The sequence below is a fragment of the Drosophila subpulchrella genome, chromosome 2L (genome assembly GCF_014743375.2).
Source record: "Drosophila subpulchrella strain 33 F10 #4 breed RU33 chromosome 2L, RU_Dsub_v1.1 Primary Assembly, whole genome shotgun sequence".
In the NCBI taxonomy this organism is placed as follows: domain Eukaryota; kingdom Metazoa; phylum Arthropoda; class Insecta; order Diptera; family Drosophilidae; genus Drosophila; species Drosophila subpulchrella.
In genome coordinates this window covers 14160112-14175678 of record NC_050610.1, presented here as the reverse complement: position 1 = coordinate 14175678, position 15567 = coordinate 14160112, and the positions used below count along the sequence as shown (strand labels likewise).

Below are 15567 nucleotides of genomic sequence, written 5' to 3'. Positions count from 1 at the left end.
ACGAAACAAAAGTTAAATATAATCATAATTTGAACTTACTTCTTGTAAACTTTGGCATCAATGGAAAGGTAATTTAAATGCCGTTGGAATGATAACAATACTGTTCTTAACCCATACAGTACTTATTGAAAATGATGAATTTGTGCTACTACCTTTTAAACCTTTTTCCTCGTCTTGAAAACGCAAATAATGGTAACTGCAAAAATAATTTTGCTTATATTTTTTATGATTTTTTGAAGGTAACAATGTCGGAAAAATTTTTTTTAAAAAGAGAAAGTTATGGCTCAAATGCATGTTTCTAGACATTTGCATAAAATAATAATAAAAAATATAAGCAAACTGATTTTTGAAACGTTTTTATGTAGTTACAGTTATTTTTGTTTGAAAAAACTTATTGCGAGTCTAGAGTCATCCTCACTTTTTGTGTCAAAAGCGACAGAAGTTGGTTAAAACTTATGTTAAATAAAAAGTGAGAAAATAATAAATAAAGATTATTTTTTGAGTTACGGTCGCTGGAAAGTATACATATATGATTTGTACAGCTTATAGATAGTTAGATGAAATGAAATTTGCATGTTAAGACCTCTTAAAGATAAACTAGAGATTATATATTTTACGGCTCATTGGTGTATGTATACATTATAAGGGCCTACCAAGGAAATCGTTTAAGAAACTATTAGTTCCATCCAACCAATCTAAGGTTTATGATATTTTCGTATACAATGTTCTAAAAATAATTACTTTAGTGGTCAAAATAAGCAAAATTTATATTCGCAATAAAATACAACATTCAAATGAAATCCCTGTCGGTTTAAAAGAAACGCATGGGAACAGACCGATTGACTTGGCGCCCGTCACAACAAACAAGGTGATCTGAAGTGTTTGACGATAGGAGCGTATATAGTACACATCTAGCACTTGTAGTCTAGTATTTTAAGTACAGCCGTTGTACACAGTTGGAGCTCTTAAGGGGTTGATTTATAGGGCTTGCGATTAGCAGAATTGGTAATGTCAAAGCCGATGCGAAGAGAAATATACGACCTGTCCAGATTTTGATACAACGGGTTTCCAACCGAAGAGAACCGTGACCGAATCGGAAAACGTTTTAAGATTAAAACAGCAGCGTCGGTTGTTGTTTTATTTTGCACCGAAAATATTTTGACTTTTATGTAAGCGAAGATGCAAAATAACTCGGGGAGACCAGTAACCAGAAATGAAACGAAAAAAACCCCGAAACATATACCCCCGATAAAGGAAGTGGACGACGTTTTCACACCTACACGCTAAAAAAGATACACCAAATTGGGAGCGGACGACTGCAGTGTGTGTTTGCATTTGTTTCTGTTTCTGTTACGCCAAATGCACATGTCGAGAGATCGGCAGAGATATGTATTATGTATATATATATTTCCCGATTTGGTGGAACTCTGCAGCTGAGATCGGCTCAACCCGTTCCATTCTGGTCGCTGGCCTTTGGTCATCCTGGCGTAACGAAATGGTTTTTTTGACTTTTGCCGACGCCTTTTCTTTTCGTATACCCTCTATTTTTCTTGGCTACTGCATTACACATGCCACTGCCAAAATTACGTCGAATTCACAGCTTATGTTTTGCGTCCGCCATTTCTTACCGAAACACATCCTGACATTCTCAAAAATGTATAAAATGCATCACTGAATTGGGCATCTCTCACTCAGTCGTTTGATTTATGACCAAATGTATCTGGGGTTTCATGTGAAGCCAGTTGTCCAATGGCGGAGAGGGGGGATCCTAGCGAATGGAGACCATAAAAAGTACGGAGCGATCTTACTCAGATCACTCACGAACGGGATATAACTTTTATAGTTCCCAATACATAGAGCGCATGGTTGGAAAAATATGTTAAAAAAATTTTTTTCACATTCGAAAGAATATTTATAGAAAGTATATCAAAGTCTAGTAAAAGAATTATCTCCAATTAGGCTATACTTTTGTCTAAACGATCCTTTACAGAAAATGCATATTGAGTAAAGTATTCTTAAATATAATACTGTCATCTTTCTATTAACCAATTCTGAACTTTGATTCTCAGAAATCCGTATATTTCAACATTTACTTTCATTTCCTTCAATTCTAAATTTTCTCAGTGTTCGGCAATATGGCTGCTAATAGGGTCCAGATCGGATCCCCTGCCCAGCTCCAACCCTCTTCCTGGTGTCTTAATTGGCACCCATGGGAGGAGGACCGTCAAAGCGGCAGCGACCCCTATGGTTATAAAAAAAAAAGAAAGATACCGAATAGCCCCGAACCCTGGTCCGGCATAATGCCCAATCATCTCGACGGCTGCTTACAGCTGCTCCCTGTTCTCTGATCCCCGGGTAGAGATCCACGATCCCAATCCATTGTCCTCGTCTTCCGCTGAGTCTTGCAGCCATAAAAGTTTATGGCAGCCAAGAAAAGTAACGAAACATTCAAACTTTTTCTGCCGTTAACGAAGCCTCCATCTCTTTCGATCCCTGATCAATTCCCAGTAGACGTTGTATGTATGTCTCTATTAGCGACGACAATGGCGAACGATGGGTAGCATCCAGCGGAGAAGGCCTGCAAAAGATTATAAATTTTATACCATATACATACGTAATACATAAATGGGTGTACTTATGCACTGGGGGAAAAAATAATTATCTAGTCACTCCTTAAAAAAAAATCGTTAGATATCTTTAAATGTTATAAATATAGAAATAAAAAGACATTAAGAAATAACTTACACCCTAATAATTTAGCCAATACCTTAACGAATCTTAAAGACTTTTTAAAAAATTGTGCGATGTAATCAATGCAGTGAAGATATCTCTCTCAGTGCACGTATAGAAGACATAGAGGTTGACAATATCAGTCCAATATATCTGCTTCTAACAGAAATTACCGGCTTAATAAACCCCCTTAGGTTGCGCTCATGTCTTTCCCCTTTTTTAGTGTACACATCTTTGACTTTTATGCATTTATTGCTGTGAAAAAATGTTAATTCTTGACGTTATACTTTTATTTGACTTTTACATTTCGATCTTCTCGCCCTGAGATCTTCATTTGACCATACATAGTTGACTCTTTGGTCATCCGTATGGATACCCATATATTCGACTGGGAAATTGGTTGATTTGCTTCAGACTCTACTATGTATTAATTGGTCAAAGGCTGTAAAACGGAAAGTAAGCGCAATAAATCAATCTTGGAAAGAGATTTTAAGGGGAAAGATAATGGGAGTGGCTTATAAGAGATATAGTTAAAATTTAGAGATTTTCTGTAAATAAAATATTTATGAAAGTTTAATATTTTAGTAACAAATAAATAATACGGTTTTAAAACCTTAAAATACTACAAATATTAAAAATTGTAATTTATTGATTTACAGATACAAGCAATTAAAGTTTTTATATTTTATATAGTGAGAGTGAAATAAAATAGCAACCTCGAGTAAAATCAAACATAATTTTTATCAACCAGATGCCATAAATATTTCCATTCTTATTTTGTCTTAGATCATTTTGATTAGTTTACTTATCGTTTCGTCAGTTTCTAAAGATAGTATTCATTCATTAAAAATAATGGTGATCTATCAAACGCTTATTTTATCATTATTTATTATAAAAAATATGTCTAATTGAAAAAGGAAGTTATAAAAAAAAATTTGTAACGCTTATACATATGATAGAATGGTATAATATGGTTGTAAATTATAACGTAGGTAAATGCAGTAATATTTAATAACATAAACATAAGTTTATAAATAACTAAGAATGATTTATAACCAAACCATTTATTTTCCGCTCAAGTCCAGATTTAGAACTATATTTTTCCGCTTTAAAAGGCACAGATCCATCCGGTTATTGTTTTTATCCGGCTGGCTTTCGGTTTCAAGTTCAGATTGGATAGGATCGGATCGACCGGAGACAGTTTGTGCCTATTGTGTGCGGGAGTTTGATTAACACAATATCCACTGACCAAAATCTTTATTAGTGACCATGCACTAATTAAGCTCTGTCGTGTGATTTTGGGTTCGCATTCGTTCGCGTTTGTCACTCGATGCAAATGAATCGCGTCTCTGTGGAGCAGAAGATCATAAAAGCCGCTAAAAGGTGTGGGCGCGAAAAGGAAAACAAAACCCAGAGCCAGCGAGCAGTTCTTTTGTTGATCGAATTGATTAGAGCTGCGGCCGAGCTTGATATATATTTTGTGTATATTCGTTGCTGGCCCAGCGAGGGTGTAATTAATCACAACACCCAAAGTCGTCACTTGACCAAAGTGCTAAACGCGCTAATAAAACAAATTTACATAGACCACATTTAACTTATCAATGTGGTATTGAACTAAAGTGAGTTTCGATTAAAAAATCGATGTTTTATAAAATCTAAAATAAGCAATCATTTGAAAATACAAAATAATTTAACATTAATATTTATTCGAAAGACAATGGATCATTCAAAAAGGAAATGATGTATGAAGTAAAAGTTAATATTTGGGATAATATCCTTAGGAATAAAGTAATGGTAACGTGTTTTACTTAAGTTACTTACATTAACTGTTGAAAAACCTTTCGATTAAAAGATTTATTTTTGTAAATTATCACTGATTGGGAATAAGTCCTCAATAAATGTTTTCTTATCAAAAAGGAATTTTCAAATTTGCCGCCTTTATCTTACGAGATTATGGTTCCAGTCTGGGCTTAATTACATGTCAAGTAAAATGGGTTGCGTCCCAGCTAGTCGCGTAATCGATGATTGCTAGGAAATAATCGATTTTTCCAGAAACATACATAGAATCGAATAAACATCGATTTTGTTCCACCTCTATTTCGCACGGAATTTGTTTGTCATTCAACAAGATTTTTTGTAAATCACTTGATTTTTCTTCAAAAAGCTTGAAATATACAAAACTAGAGACAAGATGGTGAGTACATGGCGTTGTCCAGTTAATAGGGATGCTAATGAAGTGAATAACCCTTGCAAAACAGTACCAGCCATCCCTGAAAGTTCAGCCCTCTGAGGTGTCCGTACTGAATGCCACCGGCCGTGTGGGAATGCCCACGGAGGCCAATTGCCTCAACCAACTGGCCCACGTCCACCGGCTGCGCGACTCGGAACTCAACTACAACGAGCACCAGTACAACCTCAACATGCAGATGCTGCGCAACCGCGAGGGTCTCGGTGTGCCCCTCAAAATGGGAATGGAGCGCTTCGCCGCCCGGCAGGTGGGCCGCCTGCCCTTCCTGCAGTCCAGGTGAGGGATTGGTCATCCTACAGAGCAGCTCTGTTGTCGCAGGGAACCCTTGTTAATCCGAGGAACACTTATATCTAAGCAAGAAACGTTCACTATTCCGGGGAACCCCCTATTCCCCAACCCGGAAACCCACATTATCACAAAGAACCCACACCACATGTATCATCTATGATCTAGGATAGCGTTCTTTCTCTAGATTTCAAATTAAACGTATTGTACAGTAGATATCATTCTAAAAAGTATGCCAAAGCAGCTCTTAGAAATCCCTTAACACTTTTTTGTGAAAACCTTTGCCGAAGTTACTTCAGATTCCTTCTTCGGCAATTGAATTCCTTGTTAAGACTTCGAAAATAACCACTAAAAAATTGGAGATATATAACATCTTTATTAGAAAGTTGATTTACCATTGAGTTAATAGCCATTAAAGTAACTAACATCCCATCATACTGAATAGGTTTGGAGATTACCTTTGTTAATTAACCATTTATACATGTATTATTCTCAAATCTTTTTATTTCTTGCATTAAAGTAACTAATATGCTATCATACTGAATAGGTTTGGAGTTTACCTTTGTTATATTAACCATTTATACATGTATTATTCTCAATTCTTTTTGTTTCTTGCATTAAAGTAACTAATATGCTATCATACTGAATAGGTTTGGAGTTTATCTTTTTTATATTAACCATTTATAAATGTAATAATCTCAAATCTCTTTATTTCTTGCAGCAACTTCATGGACGACGTTTTGACTGGTCGCGTTGACTCCATCGGTTTTGAGGACTTCATGAATCTTCCAGAGTACAGCGAGCAAATGCGTCAGCCCCACGCTGTGGTGGAGAAATCTCTTGGAATTCACCTATAAATCTTTTAAAACATAGTTGCTTAAATGCCTGGCATTCAACATACACATTCTAAGACTTTAAATTGAGCAAATAAAATTTATTTTCGAGCCCCGGTTAAAGGTAAACTCATTCTACCATTTATTTGAGCCAAATTTATTCGTATTCAATTTGTTTTACTCCACATCAATATTAAACTAGTTCGTTAAACTTATACATTTTATTCAAACAAGTCTAAAAACTACTAGAAATATTGGCAGAAAGGATTGTTGTACTGAGGAGATTCGTTAAAATTATAAACTGAAGAGATATGCATCGACGTAAATCATAATGCTCGTATAAATAAAACAATAAGAGTTTGTAAAATGGACGAATTCGTTTCGTAAAATTAGGCTTAGACTTAAGGAAAACTGAAGTGTAAACGGAGGGCGCATTTCAAATTATACAAAACATTGCATATATATACATAATTTATATTTAAAGAGGAAAACAACAGTAATTGAGCACCTTCTTGAAAAAAAACTTTTAATCAGCAGGAAGTAGTATTGAAAACGGTAACTTTTTAATGCTTTTTGTAAGATTCGTATTGTGCTGCGATTTTAAGCTTCAATTACTGGAATAATCCCTTTTCTTGTGATGATAGGCAATAGATTTTTGCTGTGTATATTTTCTCTATATATGCAAGAATGCGAAATTGCAGTAGCTTATGGGTAGTGTTTCGTTTCTAGTAGATCCAGTTGACAGGCACCCACTGCTCCTCGTGGCTCATCTGATCCAGAGTTTCCACCACCTGACGGAACGTCTCGTCGAAGTCCTCGTTCACGATGACCATGTCGAAGTACTTCTCGTATTTTCGCTGGACAAAGCTGCTCTCCTCGACGGTGGCCACCAGATCGTCATCCTGTTCAAAAGAGCCATACAATTCGAATGTGTTAAGCAATGTCTGGGTATTCAGGCAGATATCTAAGAGGGCTACTAGGGTGGCCTAGGTGTGCCAAGCGTATGAGTGAATAGATCACATTTGATAGGTATTTCAGATTAAGGACAGGTCTGGTAACTTTACCTCATACAACGATGCTAGGGACTCGAGCGTACGGGCGCGTCTGGAGCTGAATCTAATGGAGCTCTGGCGGTCAAACTGTGGAATACGTGCTCGGATTAAAGGAGTGCCTAATCTAAGGGTTCTACGTCAAACATACAGATAGATTCCTATTGGAGCCAGTGGCCCTGCGATCTGCATAGATGGTCTTGAGCTGTTCCATGCCCGGCGCTGCCACAAAGATAACAAATGGCATCAGTTCCTGGCTATTGTGCAGGATCTTCAGAGCATTGGGTGCACAATCCAGGATGCACATGCGACCACTGTTGATCACATCCTTAATGGACTGCAAGTGGGTGCCGTACAGGTTGCCATTGTGCTCGCCATACTCCAGGAACTCGTTATTCCTCACGGCCTCATCCATTTCCTCGCGGTCCATGAACCAATAGCTTGTGCCATTCTCCTCCAAGGCGCGCTTGGGACGACTTGTATCTAAAATAAGTAAGTGAAATATTATTTTTTTTTTAATTTAACACAAAAATCTAATAAAGGCTTATAATCGTAATCTTCGCCAGATCGTTATGAAATTTGGTATGTGGATAGATAATATAATATCAGATGGTGTGTCTTAAAGTCAGAAATCTCTATCTTCTATACTCACGTGGAATAACGGCTCCGAACTTGTCCACATCGCTGTTAATCAGGCGATTCTTAAGCGTGCGCCTTCCCACTCCAGAAACTCCAATGAGGACCAGGGTTTTCCTGCGGAAGGGAGGCATCCGGGTGACCTCTTCATAAAGCAGCAGTTCCGCCTTGTCGAACTCACAGTTGGCCACCGATCGGTACATGGTCTTGCGCTTTCGTTTCGAGATCTTTTGGGAAATATTATCATATTTCATTTAAAAATATTTAAAGACATTATAAAAGAACTAACCCTTGTTCCGCAAATGCCAATTTTGTGAACATAATCCGCTTCAGGGGCCACAAAAGCTTTGCGTCGCTCCTCTAACTCTTGAGATGGTATAAGACCAATCTTTTCCGATTCGGCAGTAATGTTCTTCGCCTGCCACCAGTTGGGGTCTTTGACATTAATGATCTTTATTAGGGGGAAAAAAATAAAAAAGGTTGAAACTATTTCATTAGGTTTTTCATTGCCCAACTCACCTGCAAAATATCACCCGATTTAAAGGGCAATCCAATGTCCCTGCATGGCAGCAAAGAATCCTCCGACGGATTGTATGTGAACAGCGCACGCATATAGCACTGTTTATAAATAAAGATTGAAAATATTATTAAAATATTTTAAAATTTATGAGGGATTTTGTATGCTATGCCAAGATTTACTTACTTAGTTGCAAGCGATTCGAGAATTTTGGAGGGAATTCGTTCTAAGTTTGACTTTTAAAGTCTTAAGGTATTTAATGATGAAGATTATAATGAGTATCCATAGTTAAAAATAGGAATTACTTATGGTTTTTTTTTTGAACACATATGTATATAAATAACTGAATATATTAAAATGAGTATTTAAGATAAGGCTTTAACAAAACAGTAATGAAGGGTAAATCAGTTAATACAAAAATCTAAAATTTAGTAAAATTTATTTAAATATGTTTTAATAATTCTAATTCCATTTTTTGAACTTTGCTTGAATTACAAAACAAAATAAACGCATCTCTCAACTAATCAAAATTCATGCAAGCAAGCAGCAATCCTTGGGAAGAATTCTTCAAGCAAACATCGAACTTACCGTCAGTTTCTTGCCCGTCTCGAGGCCCGCGATGCCATTCTGTTTTACCTGACCCCCACTCACAGTGTAGCGACCGCTCTTGATCTCCTCATCGACATTGGGTCCGATCTTCAGGGTGAGATTCTCCTTGGCCCGCGACACCTCCACCTGCAGCTCGTCGGGCGTGCGCACCGGTGTGCCGTTCACCTCCAGAATGACATCGCCCACATGCAGCATGCTCTGTTTGTCGATCACTCCGCCAGCCAGTATCCTGGCCACCACCAGTTGCTTGAACTCGTCCAGCTCGACGGTCAGGCCGAGGGGCTTGTTGGGGTCTCGGCGCAGACCCACCATCTTGATGGTCTCCACGGGCATCTTGGTGCTGAGAATGTCCTCGGTGAACAGGTAGCCACCCGATTGGCGTTGACTGGCGATCTCTAGTTGAGTGGTGGATCCACCGGCGGCTTTCAGTCGATGCTCGTAGAGCGCTCCTATCTCATCATGGGCGCGCACAAGGGCCTGCAAGACAAACATTTTATTAAAATATTATCAGTGTGCTTCCTGATTCCGAATTTATTAGGGTTTAATATAAGATCCAGTGCTTTGAATGGCTTTATTGCTTGAAAAAATAAATATTCCGTTGCCCCTATATCATCCTCCTATTTTTGCTGACCTAACTTTGCAATAAAGACATCCCATTCTCTTTAAAAAGTTTTGAAAGTTCTGGTTAATGTTTATTTTTAAATGTAAGAAAGGGTCTTCATCGGAAATTGCAAAAAAAAATGTTGGTTCTATAAACCCCAAAAAAAATATTTTAGGTATTCCCTATATATCTTTTAATAATACATGAACCCAAATTTTTAAATATCATAAATAACATCGAATATAAGAATTCAAAGGCCTTAAACCAGATTCCCTAAATAAAAAATATAGGCACATATAATACCAAAGCCTCGTTAGAGATAACTTTCTTGAACTCAGATATCTTTAAGTGAGAGTGGAGAAAGGCTTTCCCAGTGACTTTCCTTGCTACTTACACGAAAATGCGGTTGGGCGAGAAGCTTGGCGAGCTCTCGCGACTCCAGACGCCTCGAGGGTGAGAACTTACGGATGATGTCGTCGCAAATCGGCTTGTTGTTCAGATGAGCGGGCAGGAATAATGGCACTGGCTGCGGCTCGGTCGGATTCAGCTGCAAAATACGAAGAAAAGTGAAGACTTTGTCATGTACGCCTAATTAAATTCTGGTCTTCGTCTGGGGCGTGCCTGCCCTAGGTCAAGTTATGATGCCTCCGACTTAATTGAGTGCGTTAATTGGTTCAAGCTTTTTTGGGGAGCCTTCTCTGTCTCTCTTTCTTGCTCCCCCACATAACTTTGCCATTTAACCCCTGGTGAACTCTTCGCTGACAACAGAATTTTTGGAGTCTTAGGTCAAAAATTAGGTCGCTTGCCATTTGAATTTGGGTCGCATGGAAAGTGAGTTTTCTGCTTTAATTGCACATAATTTCGTCTTCCGGCCTTATTTTTTACCCGTCTACAGGCTTTGTTATTCTCTCGCATCTTGTATTTATTATTCTGGCTTATCGGCCGTTTCCGCCCACGATGGGAAAGTCATCTGAGTCAACGTCGTACTCATGCAATATTTATGGGTATTTCATGTGGGAGTGCTTTTCTCTTCTGCTCTCCGAAGATTTGATAAGCGAAAGGCGGAAAAATTGCATTCTCTATAAGAACTCTATTCTGGGAAAATGTTCCGTGTGTGGGTCTCTATCAAATTGAATGGAATGTTAGGAATGTCAAGCTAAGCGTGAAAGATTACGATACATATCACTTTTAAAGGTTTAAATTTAAAGACTGAAAGTTCTTCGAGTTCTACAGTTCTATAAGGCTCTTCAAATATGATAATAAATCATTATAGATATACCCCTCCCAATATCTTCATCTCTGCTGAATGACTAATCCTCTTGTTTATTTATTTATCGAACCGTCGAGGATCGCATTTCTGCTGAGTTCTATGGGTTTAAGTTTAGTTCAGCCCTTTTTCCGTGTGAAAAACTGTGAAGAAGCCCCACGCGACAGACAATCCCCACCCATTTTTCACACACACCCACAATTGTTATTGATACTTTGGCTTAGGGCTTTCACCTCCACTCAGCAAAATGTTTTCGTCATGACAACGTCAGTTTTTAAAATTGCCTCAAAATATCATGTACCGCAACAGGTGCTTACTAATTAACTAAAGCGATAATTAGACACATACACATAGAAAAAAAAACACGTAAACAACTACGTGAATTCATTTTATTTTTTCGAAGGCTAATAGTAGCAGCGAAATTTGTAACCTAAAATGGCAAAATTACTTGATTAATCTTGAAGTTTTTAGGGCCATAACGTTTTCAATTACATTAACAGTGGGTTATATTTTTATTTGACTTTTATATCTGTTTTTTCTTTATTTTTTGGAGCCACTCCCAAAACGCTAGTGAGCGTTTAAAGCCAAGAGCGAGCGGCTATATCAGTGTGTAGGTGAGAGAGCCTCTCTTTTTTTTTGTGTTTGAGAGTTCAAAAACTTTGGTGGTATGGAGTTTGGGGTTTTTTGGAAATGCCAAAACATGGCCAAGACTGTTAACTGTTGTTGGCCAGGTTACAAAACAGTTCTCCGCGACTACGTCATCAATTTAAGCTCGGAAAAGCTCTTCGCAGCGGGGTTACCAAGGCACTAGCACAACACACTAATAGCTGTTCCAGTTTTTCGTTTATACATTATTATTGATTTGTTTTTTATAAACACCTTTAAAATTCACATGGTTTTTCGATTGAATTTGGAAAAGCGTTTGCAGAGAGAGAGAGTTACAACTAACTGTTGCCTTTTGGCTTAAAGCGAAGCCGCCCCGTTTAAGCCATGCTCACAAACACTGACGTAGAAACACCAACACAGTCAAGCATCAGTGCTCACACAAACGAAGGGGCTTAAAAAACAGAAGCGCGCGTTTTTGAACCGGATTCTGAACCTCACCTTTAGACTGCTCGCAAGTAACTGACTCACAAGCTCTCGGAATAAACGAGAGTTAGTGAGCGAGCTAGGGCTAGATGCTGCCGTCTCTTTCGCTGGCTCGCTCTCGCTCTCTTTCTAGCTCGCTGGCTTGCCGTGTTAAAAAGCTCAGTGCGAGCCAAGTTACAACTGTACGAGGCATGTTATCTACATGTTAACTTGCGTTTAACAGAGGCTTAAATGCAAAACTTTAGCTACCAGTGATATGTACGGATATGTACTCAGAAAAAGTCATACTTTTACATTAAAACGAATAGCGTTATTTACTTATTTATAATAAATATGATAACAACATAAAAAATGAGGTATTAAAATTAATTGGTTATGTTAATATTAATTTTAAACAAATAATTTTATGATTTTAAAAATTGGAAAATTGGGTTACACCTAATAAAATTACCAAAACTTAAACACACATTAAAAGGAAGTTGAATAATAAATTGGTGGAGGTTAAGAAGTGCAGGTTGGGAATTTTTCCAATACGTAAAACAAGAGAGAACAAAAATTTTAAATAAGAAATAATAATATACAAAGATTAAAATATTTCCAATACATAAAGCAAGAAACAAAATTTTAAACTAAGAAATAATAATGTACAAAGATTAAAATATTTGAATATATATATTATTGCATTTTTAAGTTTGCTTGTGACTTTTCATATTTAAGATCATAATCAAATGCTTTTAAGATCTTAACAGCATCTGAATCCCATTTCGATCTTGGCCGCTAAGCTTTTGGCTCTTTCTTATGCTGTATATGTTTCTCGTACTCGTACTCCCAACCGCAGCTGCATTAGTAGGCCAACAAGTTAAGCGCTTTCTGTGCATCGTTTTCGAACTCAGGTAACATAAAAAGCGTCGTGTTTACGTTGGAAATACATTTTCAAACCGGTTTTCTTATTCACACTCAAATACACACAACTTCTTTGGGGCGTTGATGTCAAAGAGTTGACACTGCGACTTGTGCCGCATTTTATGTAATCTACATAAAATGGGGGAGTGCTCGAAGGAGCGGTGACGACAGGAGAGTGGGGGTAATCGAATTGGGGAATTGGTAGGGCACATTTCATATTTTCTTATCTCGTGACTCGTTGGTTTAATTACTTTCACTGCCTTTCTCAACAGCCGCCAGCCGCAGCATAAAAACCACAATCAAATGGGCAGGCTCAGGAAAATTCCTCGGAAAATGTTGGATTCTAATTATCCGCGTCACGCGATGTCGCTTTCCATTATATTTTCTGTGTTTTGGCTTCTTTTGTTTCTGCAATGCTTGTTTAAGGCTGTAATAACTTTAGGTTTGGGCTTATTAACTAAGAATAGAATAATGAAAATTATTTGTATAGGGATTAATGATATTTAAAAGTGTCCTTAATTCTAAAATCATCTAAAGGATTTCAATAAAAAGTTTATAATAATATTAGCTGTAAATATTTGTAAAGTTCCCGTTGATGGGCTATTATTACTATTCTTCAATGAAAACTAAACTGTTTAAATTTTTAAATTGTTAAAATTTTAGTTTTTTCTTTTTTTACATAATAATTATTAAGTTGTAAGTATTTTAAAAGTTTCCGTTTATTAGTAAAAATCTTTATTCTTCAACTAAACGTTTTACATTTTGAAATTGGTAATATGTTAGATATCCTATTTTTTACAGAGCACATAGAATTCGATTTCAATTTTGTAAAAACATCAACTCATCGCTTTCCCAGTTTGTTTGCGTGTTTTCCGCATAAACACCTAAAATAATTTTCATTTTGATTAGGCCACAAACTTTCGTTAGAAAACTCCAAATTAGTGTTGAAGCCAAGAAAATGTGTCAGGTCAAGATATTCCCACTTCAGTGGTTATATCACGATGATCTAATAAAATCTCTTACCATCTGCATAAAAGCAAACTCATCTGCGGAGGCAATAGAGGTCAAGTTTAGAGCGAAAATACATAAGAGGGAAGGCATAGAAAAAATGGCAGTGCTAATGGCCCGTAATTATACCCACAAAAGACAACAAAAATGAAAAGCAATTGAAGTATCTGTCTTAACCGAGAAAATCATTTTTTACTCAGAAGGATTTTGTTTTTCCTATTTCAACGTTTGTGGGAGGCAAAGAAAATGATGTAATAAGGAAAGCAAACACACGCACGTATAAGCGGCCCGGAAAATTCTATCTAGACCGAAAATCAGCATGCAATGCCATCGATAAAGTAAACACAAATGGCAAGTGTGTGTGTGTGTTGGTGTCGATGTGAATGGAAAATGTGTGGAAAACCGTATGCGCAATTTTCTTATTGAGCAGATGCTCGAAGGCAAATAAGTGGGTCAGAAAATGTACCGAGTTATTTTTTCTCGACTCTTTACGTTTATATGTTCTGGTCTACTTACCATCAGTTCCTTGTGGGGCGTATTGGGATTACTACGCAGTAAACCCTTGAGGAAGATCTCATCGTGGTCGGATAGGTCCGCCGAATTGCGGAAGGCGGCTAAAACCAAAGGAAAGTGTTTTAGATAAACCACAGTCGTAAAATGGCAATCGACAAAAGATGAAATGACAGTCGTTTTGACAGCTTAATGTTTACTTTTTTAACACAAAAAAAAGGCTCATCAGTGGTATTTGAAAAGGGATGGTTAGTTTGTTAATTTTAATTTTTATAATATTTCTAATCATTGAAGACTCATTATTATCAAGGTGTATCATTTAAATTTTTTGCTAACTTGTTACTAACCTACTTTTCAAGATTTAATTTTTTTATAACTTGCTTTAATAGATTTAAAAAAAAATCCTATACAAATCTCTAAACAAGTTTTAAGACTTTTTGTTATTTAATGGTTAAATAGAGAAAGATCTTTAAAATTGAATGCAAACAGGTTTGTCCAAAGACAATTTGGCATTCCTAATAATCGAAAGTCTACCAATAATTATTAAACATTTCACGCTTAAACAATAAAATCAGACTTTTTATGTAATTAACAATAGAAAGGTACCACCCAAAAATTGGTTATATTCACTTAAAGTGGTTATATTATAAAATATACATTTTTTATGAGGATGCAATTTCCGTAACTCCTTTAAATCATATTTCAGAAATGACCCCCTTTAAAGGACACCCCTGCACGTACCGTTATCGGACGTATCGTCCTCGCCATTCACTTTGTTGTTGCTGGCCAAGAGCTCCACTTTATCCTGGCGAGCTTGACGTCGCGACCGCGCGCTCCACCGAACCATTTTGGAAGAACTGGGAGGTGGCCAAAATAAATCCCCCAAAATTGAGTAACACCAAAGGAAGTCTCGTATCTCGAGCCAAAAAGGTTTAACCCTTATGTTTTAGCCATATGCTTAGCCACTTGAACACAACTTGTCTTCGAGTAATAATCACTTGTTGTTATTGTTATAAACACAAGCCACGCAAACAACAAAAACAACCACCTCCGCGAGAGAAAAAACAAACGACTTGTTTGTGGGAGCGAGCGAGTCTAACTAAAACCGCTTTTGTTGCACGCTGCCAAAATCAAAGCTCAAATATAAAAGCTTTTGCAGGTGGGGAACTTTAAAACAAGTGCGCCTATCGGTTTTTAAATATTTTTGTTATCGGCGCCAATTCTGTAGCTTACAGGTTTTTTCCTTTTGATGCGTTTGGTCACATTAAAAAAGGAAAGATCT

General features: G+C 37.1%; 2 protein-coding genes across 6 annotated transcripts; one reads left to right on the top strand and one right to left on the bottom strand.

Moving 5' to 3' along the window:
• Positions 1–4790: 4790 nt before the first annotated feature.
• On the top strand, positions 4791–6225 carry LOC119547077 (proteasome maturation protein). Its single transcript, XM_037853769.1, has 3 exons — positions 4791–4924; positions 4989–5254; positions 5985–6225. The coding sequence occupies exons 1-3, from the start codon at positions 4922–4924 to the stop codon at positions 6118–6120; spliced, it is 405 nt and encodes a 134-aa protein (XP_037709697.1). The 5' UTR covers positions 4791–4921; the 3' UTR covers positions 6121–6225.
• Positions 6226–6237: 12 nt separating this feature from the next.
• On the bottom strand, positions 6238–15359 carry LOC119547076 (MAGUK p55 subfamily member 6). 5 transcript variants are annotated; one of them, XM_037853764.1, is made up of 10 exons: positions 15027–15359; positions 14292–14389; positions 9903–10055; positions 8950–9384; positions 8301–8399; positions 8071–8232; positions 7798–8008; positions 7297–7628; positions 7161–7235; positions 6238–7082 (listed from the first exon to the last, which is right to left on the bottom strand). In XM_037853764.1, exons 1-10 carry the CDS (start codon positions 15130–15132, stop codon positions 6822–6824), a joined length of 1932 nt encoding a protein of 643 aa, XP_037709692.1. In that variant the 5' UTR covers positions 15133–15359; the 3' UTR covers positions 6238–6821. The 5 variants fall into 5 exon arrangements, with proteins under 5 accessions (XP_037709692.1, XP_037709691.1, XP_037709695.1 ...); XM_037853763.1 differs by having other exon boundaries at positions 8887–9384; positions 15027–15358; XM_037853767.1 differs by having other exon boundaries at positions 6238–6998; positions 15027–15357.
• Positions 15360–15567: the final 208 nt, after the last annotated feature.